This window comes from Labrus bergylta, chromosome 4 (assembly GCF_963930695.1).
Source record: "Labrus bergylta chromosome 4, fLabBer1.1, whole genome shotgun sequence".
NCBI lineage: Eukaryota > Metazoa > Chordata > Actinopteri > Labriformes > Labridae > Labrus > Labrus bergylta.
This window is the reverse complement of record NC_089198.1, coordinates 13670648-13680837: the sequence shown is the minus strand read 5'-3', so window position 1 is coordinate 13680837 and position 10190 is coordinate 13670648. Positions and strand designations below refer to the sequence as shown.

The window sequence follows — 10190 nt, the reverse complement described above, 5'->3', positions numbered from 1 at the left end:
GGTAGTATTTTTGAATGGTCGTGCATCCCGCCCTCATTTCCTCCTGAGATGGGAAATCTTTGTATATATCTTATATTATATATCTTCATCCCGGTTCCTACAGATACATAAAAGTCATCCAGAACCTGACCATCCTGAGAGGGGCGTCCTCCCAACAAGAAACCTTGTAGGACGGAGTTAAAACCACATTACCCATAAAGCTCAGTCGAATATGTTTTCTTTTTCCCCGGATGTAGCATCACATGAATTGACTGTCAACATGCAAGATGGCCACGCATCACAGGCAGAATGCTGCTGGGCGGAGAAAAGTACAGGTATTTTATTACAGCTGCATTATTGCTAAGTCTCTGACAGCGGCACCACCAGAGTCTGCAGCTACAATAAGTGTTTGACTTGTACTTCAGAGACAGAGGGAACCGTCCACAAAAGACAGTGTTGCTGTTATGAGTCATGACTCAAGCCGGCTAACCAAGCTAGCTTAGCTTCCGGTGGCTAGTTCTTAGCATTAATATCTGCTAACGCTGGCGTTTGAATGAGGATATGTTGTTGTTATTAACATTTAAGAACGTGGATATTGGATTACATCGGTGGTTTCATGCTGATTAACCGGCATACATTGTGTACTGACTGTCGTAGATGAATTTATTTGCCAGCATAACGTTTGTGTTAGCTTAGCAACACTTGACAGTGGGCTCGGTCTATTTGCTGGGAAAACGTACCTGTCTCGGTGGTTCCGTGGTGCCCCCTGTCCCTGTATACCTGACACATGACAGCCCGTTTTAAGCATTCAGCGTCTCCTGTGTTCAAATAAATGAATGTGGAGTTGTTTTAAATGTATTTGGCGATGCTTCATGTTTCATCAGCTCGTTTAAACGCGCACACGAGTTAGTGGGTGTGTTGTGATGGAGAGAGGAGGTGGTGCTCTGACCGCAGCCTTCATACTGCTCTTTCTGTGTGTTTCAGGTGTCCTACGTCATTAGAGATGAGGTGGAGAAGTACAACCGGAACGGGGTGAATGCACTCCAGCTAGACCCGGCGCTGAACCGGCTCTTCACGGCCGGGAGGGACTCAATCATCCGGATATGGAGCGTCTACCAGCACAAAGTAGAGCTCCTCATACTCCTACAGTGTTACACATCTGCTGTGGCTCATCTCTCAAACCAAAGATGAAGTTGCCAAAACATTCCCTAAATTATTCACAGTAGTTTATCAATCGTGCTTACATTATTATGCTTACACACAGCAGTCAGAGCATCTCTTTGTGTGTGTGTGACCACTTTAATGATTCAGCACATTTAGACAAATAACGAAGCATTTTACCACAATTTAAGTTTTCTGATTAAAATAGAGCCGTTTCTTTTGGGTTGAAACGTTGACTCTCAGTATTGCTTTAATGTGTAAGTCATCACACGGTGAATAATCCAGCTGATTGTCATATTCCACCAGGAGGCGTTAACATGAAGTATGACATCACTCCTGGTCAAATCGATAAATTCGTTGTTAGGAAATGCCAAACAGGAAGGAGTGATAGAATGTTGATTGAGTCCAATGTGCTGGGTTATAAACATTTTAGTTGTTCTACATAGGCTTATGTATCGTGCCGCCAAACCAAAATAATTATTTCCTTCTTATTTAACATGATCTTTTAAGTCAACGTCTCTTTAAATCATTAGCCAAATAATTGTTATGTTAAAGCAATCCAGCAGGAGGTTAGGGTGAGAAAGCAGACACCAACGTGCTTCAGATGAAACTCAGAAGTGAAAACATGTAGGACAAAATTGTTTGGAGACAGGCTGTAATACTCTTACTTTCAGTCCGACAAAATAAAACCTAACTTTCCTGCTTTCTATATGTGTGAGCTGTTTCAGGAGAAATGTGTTGTTGTCGCTGACAAACATAGAAGAAATGTGCCAAAGCAGTAAACCGTTATCTATATTTATGTATTCCCACTCTAATTTATTCTCAACTGTATTCTTTTCCCCTCTCTGTCACTGCAGCAGGACCCATATATTGCCTCGATGGAGCATCACACAGACTGGGTCAATGACATAGTCCTCTGTTGCAATGGAAAAACTTGTGAGTTGAGATCCTGATGTCTATTTTTCTTTTGATGATGAAAGCATTGTTTGACATCTGTAACTGTTGTGTTTTCCATCTTCAGTGATATCTGCATCATCAGATACGACAGTCAAAGTCTGGAACGCGCACAAAGGCTTCTGCATGTCGACGTTACGAACACACAAGGACTACGTGAAAGCTCTGGCCTATGCTAAGGACAAGGAGCTCGTGGCCTCGGCAGGTCTGGACCGGCAGATCTTCCTTTGGGATGTGAACACACTAACAGCACTCACTGCTTCCAACAACACTGTCACCAGTAAGTATTGTTTGTCTCTGTGAGCCCGGTTCTGACCGTACAGTCTATAAATTCACTGTACTCACTGTAATTTGTCTCCTGCAGCCTCGTCACTCAGCGGGAACAAAGACTCAATCTACAGTCTGGCCATGAACCAGATGGGAACAGTCATTGTATCTGGATCCACAGAAAAGGTACAGGGTGTCTAGATTGAAAACGGTGCTCTTGTTTAGTTTATTCATTGTTTGTTTTTTACATGCTGTTTGGATTCCACATATGCACCATGAAGATAACATTTAGTATTTCTAACTGAACTCGTTCCTCATTCATTCCTGTTTTAGAAACGAAATATGTTCTCTGAGAGTGTATTTATACTCATCAGTGTGAAATAGTGACGAGCTGCTCCATTTACCCTTTCTAACTGTTGAGAAGTTTTGATGAACATTTCTCTCCCGTTGTTTTCAGGCTGCAGGATGGGGATTAAGGCCTAAAAGTTTTTAATTAAATCAACCTGGATTTAATCTGACCGCTGTTCTGTAGCAGGATCTTCAAATCTGTAAAAAAAAATACTTTTGTCACTTAATACTATTAGTAGATGGTTTTCTGGGAGTTTATCTTCAGAATTTCAAGGTTTAAATAACAACTAAGCTGTTGAGAAAACGTGTGTTGCATGACACAGAGGCCCCCCAAGGAAAAGGAGGAATAGCAGAGAGAAAGCAAAGGAGAGATATCCTTATTCTGTACCTGTTTCATATTAAAGTTGTCAAAAACCCTCCAGATCTTTAGACAGATTTTTAACCAAATGCTGCCGCAAGCAAAAAGAGAGAGCTGTACTGGGCCATTCAATTTCACAGATTGGCAAATACTGACATTTCTAAAGCCCTTCAGGCATTTCAGTAAGATGAGTTTAATTTACAGACAGACAGAGAGGAGAGACTGTCTAAATTCACAAGTATATTGGCAACATTTCTGTACCAGGCAGGGTGCAGGAGTTGGCCTGTATTTGTCTGTAGTTAAAATAAAGAAATAACCCAATACTGGGTGTCTAGGACTTCTGTTTTTGTTGCAGTGGTACAGAAAGGGTATCAATATACTGTAATTTGATTTTTTCCGAGGAATTTTGACGACCGTATTTCATATCTACCCTTGTGGCTACTAGATGACATCGCTGGTTCCAATCTGGCTTTGCACCTCTTTTAGGAATTTTGTTTTCTGTGCTTCTCCCATTGCACACCTTCCTGCTCAGTTTTTCCCTCTACAGTTTTATGGGTGGAAATTAATTATTCTACACATGATGCAAACTGGTGTTACAGGGGCTCTTCAGTTACCTTAATCCACATTATTTCACTTTTTTTAAATCTCAGTTTCCAGTATGAATTGAAATGCAGTCTGAGAGCGATTGTCTTCACTTTCTCTTTTTCCTGCTTTCTCCAGGTTCTGAGAGTGTGGGATCCTAGAACATGTGCAAAACTAATGAAGCTAAAGGGTCACACAGACAACGTTAAGTCGCTGCTGCTGAATCGGGATGGCACTCAGGTATGCACATATGACTGAAGTATGCATCAGTGGCAGCTGTTTAACAGAGCAAACTAAAAAAACAAGAAAACTAAACCTGCTCCTCGTCCACAGTGTCTGTCAGGCAGCTCGGACGGGACCATCCGCCTCTGGTCACTCGGCCAGCAGAGGTGTATCGCCACCTACCGGGTGCACGATGAAGGTGTCTGGGCCCTGCAGGTCAACGAGGCCTTCACACACGTCTATTCTGGAGGCAGAGACAAAAAGATCTACTGCACTGACCTGCGTAACCCCGACATCCGTGTGCTCATCTGTGAAGAGAAGGCGCCGGTGCTCAAAGTAAGGAGCCAGTACACATTTTAAACTGGATATAATTCTCTGTTGTGTAAGTCTGCGGCGCAATACACTCGCATTTATTTTTGTAGCTTTTATGTTAAAAATTATTGATTATTCTGCCGATTGTTTTTGAACTGGTGTTTGCATACAGTTATCATTTCAGTTGTTACCTGCTTGTTTTTGTTTGTTGTTATTTTGTTTTCTTTGAGGCTCGTTTACTGTCCTGCTGCTTCTTTAAAGATAAGTTGTACTGTGTTTGTAATTTTTCTAAAGGTCAAAAGAAGAAGAGTTTTGAATAACAACTCCGACTCTGTATTTGCGTCAGTCATTCGCGTGCTCACAGTCGACCATTCGGAGTCATTCAACCTTTTTCCATCTTTCTCTTTTGCTCAGATGGAACTGGACAGATCTGCTGACCCGCCTCCAGCAATCTGGGTCTCCACCACCAAGTCATCCGTTAATAAATGGGTAAGCATGCGTGACACCTCTGAGATCACTGCCTGACCGGCCATCAGCATAACGACCCTGCAGTACAGTGCAGATAGAGACCCCTGCATGCTGCGTGGACTAATGCTATTCATCGCTAATCCTCCTGTAATTTGTGGAAAAATGTAAACCAGCTCAGTGATGCTGTGGGTGATACACAAAAGATAATTACATCACCGCTATTAGATTGGACAGAATAGTGAGGAAGCGATTATAAAAATCCAGGATAATCTGTAATAATGAATACTTCCTGCGTGTGTGTTTGTGTGTGTAGTCTCTAAAGGGAATACACAACTTCAGATCATCAGGGGAGTATGACAACGACTGCACTACCCCTCTGACACCACTGTGTACTCAGCCAGAACAAGTCATTAAGGGTAAACAGATAGATTCTTTTTGAACAGCAGTATTTGTGACATGTGTTTTCTCTGGATATTTGTAAAGCAGCATTATTTTATTTCAGGAGGTGCCAGTATCATACAGTGCCACATTCTGAATGACAAGAGGCATATACTCACCAAAGATACCAACAACAATGTGGCTTTTTGGGACGTCCTAAAGGTAAACTCAGACCGATTGTTCAGATCCGTAAAGTTAGAGTGTAACTGCATCTTTGGACCAAATAATCGTGTTTGAAACTATGTTCTCCCTCCCGTTGATACCTGTCATTTAAAAATACTTTATGCATGTTTTTGTCTAAAGGCATGTAAGGGTGAAGATTTGGGAAAAGTGGAGTTTGACGAAGAGATAAAGAAGCGCTTCAAGATGGTCTATGTGCCAAACTGGTTTTCTGTTGATCTGAAAACTGGGGTGAGTCCTAAACCTGTTAATTAGAGAGCTTTTCATTCGTCTCAAAAGCAGTTGACTATTAAAAAGTCAGCCGTCCTTCCTGAGCTTTGTCAGTGGTCTCATGGATGTTCCTCTTTTTGTGTCTCTTTTTCAAAAGATGCTCACGATCACTTTGGATGAGAGCGACTGCTTCGCTGCCTGGGTGTCCGCAAAGGATGCTGGGTTTTCAAGCTCTGATGGATCAGATCCAAAGTGTGAGATGTCTTCCCTCATCAGGTTTTACATACAAACAAATTAGTTTCATTTATATTTCACGGCCTCTTACCCGCTTATCTTGTTTTCAGTGAACTTGGGTGGACTTCTGCTCCAGGCTCTGTTGGAGTTTTGGCCCAGAACTCGCATCAACCCCATGGACGAGGAAGAGAACGAGGTGAACCACGGTAAGAATTGAGGGCTGACTTTTTTTATCCACAGCCATTGTGAAAGTAAATCAATCAACGTCTGCAGTGATGCTCGCTAAACTACATTTAGGCGGCTTGTCCACCACACCCTTTATCCAGCTGAAAATGTTAAGTGCTTTTTCTGAAAAAGCTTGAGCTCATCAAGATGCACCATATTTTTTGCCGCTGTGGCTGCATCTGGTGTTTGTTTCCAGAACATTAGGTACAGTGCTTGTTCTTTGCCGGCTTGCTCTGGATTAGGGGAAGGGTGAAGCAAGTGGGAAAAGAGGTAAAAACTGCCATCACGTGTCACGCGGGGGAACAGCAGTGTAGATTTGTCTTTGGTAGAAGTTGTAACAAAGAGTACAGCCTAAACTGCTTATTCTGTCAAGTGTTGTCAGATCACTTTTCTTCTAAGTAGACTGTATGATTACAGATTAGATGTATTGTTTTGTAGCACTTGTACATGAAGAATGTGAAGATAAAGTTATTTATCTTGCTCTTCCTTCGATGTGAAAGGGCAGCTGTGTAAAAAGTGACAAGCACATACTTAATCTTAAACTAAACCTCATCTCATCTTAGATAAACGCTCAACGTTGCAAAAAAATAAAAAAACACACTGGCGTCCAGAAAAAGAGGCTTTGGTGATTAAGGTGTGTATTCAGATGATCTCACAGTAGTGTTGTGTCTGTGTGTCCACAGTCAACGGAGAGCAGGAGAACAGGGTCCAGAAAGGAAATGGATATTTCCAAGTGCCACCACACACGCCGGTCATCTTCGGAGAAGCAGGAGGCAGAACTCTATTTAGGTAATTCTCCGTGAAGGTTACATAGAAATGTTAAAAGTTGACTCTCTGATTGCTCCTCTTCATTGCGTCTCATGTTGGTTGTTTTGTGTTGCAGGTTGCTCTGTAGAGATTCAGGAGGAGAGACTGAGTCCATGCTGCTTAATGAGACCGTTCCACAGTGGGTTATCGATATAACTGTAGATGTGAGTACTCTTTATTTATCCTTTTACATTGAATCAAATAAGGCTATGAAGGTGAAATGAATTCATATTCAGGTTATTAAAGGCTCAATGAACCATTCATGAAAATGTAGAGGCCCATCATTGTGTAAGAAGCCTTTATATTACATTTATTCTGAGCTTAACGTGTCATAAGTTGGGTTCCATGGACTTATTATAAACATGATTAGAAGTTTTGCTTTAGATATGCGGAATAGAAAGTCCTCAATTTGATGAAATTTAACCCCAAATTGTGTATGATTGCTTAAGGTTGTTTTTGCCTTCCTCCAATAAGTTGATGCGTTTAATTTGAGATGGAATTTTTTTTATATTTTTTACATACTTTATTAAACTCGAGGGGAAATAAAAACATCTTTGCTAAATACGTTCTGACTGATCAGTGTACAGTTGCTGCGTTATAAAGAATCATGGCGTTATTTTGACTTAATGGACACTTGTTTTCAGTTTGTATTTAGACCGATCATGGAACATCTTAAAGTCAGCCTTCTGTTTTCAAAAAAAGATTCTTGTTTCCATTTGAAGTCTGAATACAAGATGAAAAACTCCTTGCAGCGCGGTGGATAATGGATGTAGTGTTGATCATTTCTGTAGCTCAGGATTAGGGATTTAGGATTCACAGCTGGTGAGGCCTGAAAACTGATCACTTCACTCGAAAGGTTTCTCTTCTGCAGAACAAAAAAAAAAAAAATCAATGTGAGGAATCATGGAAAGTAAAGGCCCAAATATAGAAAGCATTGTGTTTGGTAGACACGACACAATCAGTCACATATAGATCTCTGTATAAATAGAGTCTTGTGAATGGAATAGGCTGTGAAAACATCTTGATCAGCTGGCCTTCACTAAGCAAGCCAAATCCGGTGAATCCTGCTTATAAGATGATATATACAACGATTACAACATTTGGACTGAAAAGGCAATGTGTGTACATTTTGAGAAGCTCTTTAGATGCAGCACATGCACAAAAAGTTTGCTCCTGCCATGACTATTTGCTTAGGATTCCTGTTACATGTTTTATTTTTCTCTTCTGTTACAGAAAAATATGCCCAAGTTCAACAAAATCCCGTTCTACCTCCAGCCTCACTCTTCCTCCGGTGCAAAAACTCTGAAGAAGTGAGTTCCCCGTCTAGTCTTCAACCGTATTTTCTTCTAAAAACCAACACAGACATGTTGAAAGCTGATTGTTTTTACCCGTTGTGTTCTGCAGGGACCGTCTGTCCGCCAGTGACATGCTGCAGGTGAGGAAGGTGATGGAGCACGTTTATGAGAAGATCATCAACTTGGACAACGAGTCTCAGACGACGAGCTCCTCAGCAAACGATAAGCCGGGGGAGCAGGAGAAGGAGGAGGACATGGCCATGCTAGCCGAGGAGAAGATTGAACTAATGTGTCAAGACCAGGTGGGCATTGCGTTTTGGAACTTTTAACACCAAAGAATCCTCAGTAGAGATTTACAAACACTGCAGTTCTTTCCATATACCGGTTCTGATGCCTGTACTTACTCTAAGTCTTAACCCCCTCAGATACAAGTGCATTCAAACATTCAAACTGTCAAAAACTTTGACTAATAACAAACACTCCCATAGCATCGTCGTGTTTTTGTGTGTTATGGTTTCATGTATTTAAATGCTATTTCAACCACACTCTCGATCAACCTAGTAACAGGCAAAGAGGTGCAGAGGAGGCAGGCCTTAATCCTCCTGACGAACAGCTGCTGCGTGCAGCTCAGTCCCGTGTCAGATCAGTCCTGCCCCTAATTATACATAACTCTTATCCTACATAAAATCAAAACAGATGAGTCATTAAAAAAAAAAAAAATCAGCCCCTTTACTGTATGTGCTGAGAAAGAGATCAGCTATTCAGACTAAAACTGTTTTTGGGACCTCTAAACGTGTTCACTTCTGATGTCATAATGGACTGTTTTTCATTGGGTGTGTTTGGGACATCCGAGTGTTTTGCAGTCTGCCTCGAGTGGACACATGAGGAACTTCATTTTTTGCACTCAGACTTTGGCTTCATTTCTCAACACTGTAGTTTGAGTTGATTTTATAAGATGCTAAAACAAAATGCTTTTGAATCGGTGCATTGGCTATTTGAGGTTTGAGGCTGTATCAGAGGAATGTGCCTCTCGTGTGTTTTCTGGTAACAGTATTACTACAGAGAACATCGTCAGAGAGTCACCTTTTGTGATATGTTGTTGTTTTTATTATAATAATTATCAGTACTGTACATTTGTGATCTTGCTCTGTCAAAGTGCTTTACCAAATAAATTGTGATTTTATTTACTAACTCTTTTTTTTTTTTTTTGTTTAATCTTCCCTCCAGGTTCTGGATCCCAACATGGACCTGCGAACAGTTAAACATTTTATCTGGAAGAGTGGAGGGGACTTGACGCTTCACTATAGGCAGAAGTCCACGTGAAAGTCTGAATTTTTAACGCAAGAACTCTTCGTCATTTGCCAATCACTACCCACCTCTGACATGTAGTCCCCAAAAACCCCCATTGTGGTCAGTCGCAGCATCAGTGAAGTGTGTGAGGACGAGGCTCATGGTGTATCATAGGGAAGTGAACGGGACAGGCTGGAGCGGCAGAGACATCGGGGAGACAAAGCGGTCTGAAGTGTTTGTGTTTTTTGTTTTTTTTACAGTTTGAAGAACGGACACAATTCTCTCCAGCGCTCACCTGTTAGTTTGTTTTTCTTTCACTGCTTTTGTTTTTTCTTCTTCTGATTGGCATTTTCTTTTGAAGCGACAGAAGTCTCAGTTCGTGTTTGTGTCTGAGCGTGTTTGTGTACATGCACATGGGTGTAGTAGTAGACTGTTTGTTTGTTCTAGTACATTCCAGAAACTGTCCTCGTTCTACAAACACTCCACAGCAGCGTCACACCTTTTACGATCCACTCTGTCTCTGGGTAGCATCTCGTCTCCTTCTGTTCTGCTATCACCTTAACTTTAACCTTGGTTTAGACTTCCAAATACTGCAGAGCTTGAACCCCATTGACAGAGGCACTCGTGTTTCTTTTCTTTTTAGCTGTGCTGTTCCAAATGGACAGAATGTTGTTGTTTTTTGTAAATACATGTAAAACATTTTTGATTTAAGTGACTTTTTTTGCAGCAGTTTTATTGTGTTATGTACAGATTACTTCAAACAAACAAGTTATTTTTCCAATTCCCTAGAGCACATTCATGGTCATGAAGGTAATCTGACTTGGATTGAAAAAAAAACTTGCATTGCATTTGTTGTTTTT

The 10190-nt window shown here is 41.2% G+C and overlaps 1 protein-coding gene across 2 annotated transcripts; it reads left to right on the top strand.

The window, feature by feature from the left end:
• Positions 1-225: 225 nt before the first annotated feature.
• On the top strand, positions 226-10045 carry wdr48b (WD repeat domain 48b). 2 transcript variants are annotated; one of them, XM_065953782.1, is made up of 18 exons: positions 226-314; positions 964-1104; positions 2001-2076; positions 2162-2374; positions 2459-2547; positions 3788-3889; positions 3983-4207; positions 4598-4672; positions 4965-5067; positions 5154-5251; positions 5393-5500; positions 5637-5733; positions 5824-5919; positions 6622-6727; positions 6822-6909; positions 7979-8055; positions 8150-8342; positions 9268-10045. In XM_065953782.1, exons 1-18 carry the CDS (start codon positions 267-269, stop codon positions 9361-9363), a joined length of 2031 nt encoding a protein of 676 aa, XP_065809854.1. In that variant the 5' UTR covers positions 226-266; the 3' UTR covers positions 9364-10045. The 2 variants fall into 2 exon arrangements, with proteins under 2 accessions (XP_065809854.1, XP_020506162.2); XM_020650506.3 differs by having other exon boundaries at positions 1998-2076.
• The last annotated feature ends 145 nt before the right edge of the window (positions 10046-10190 follow it).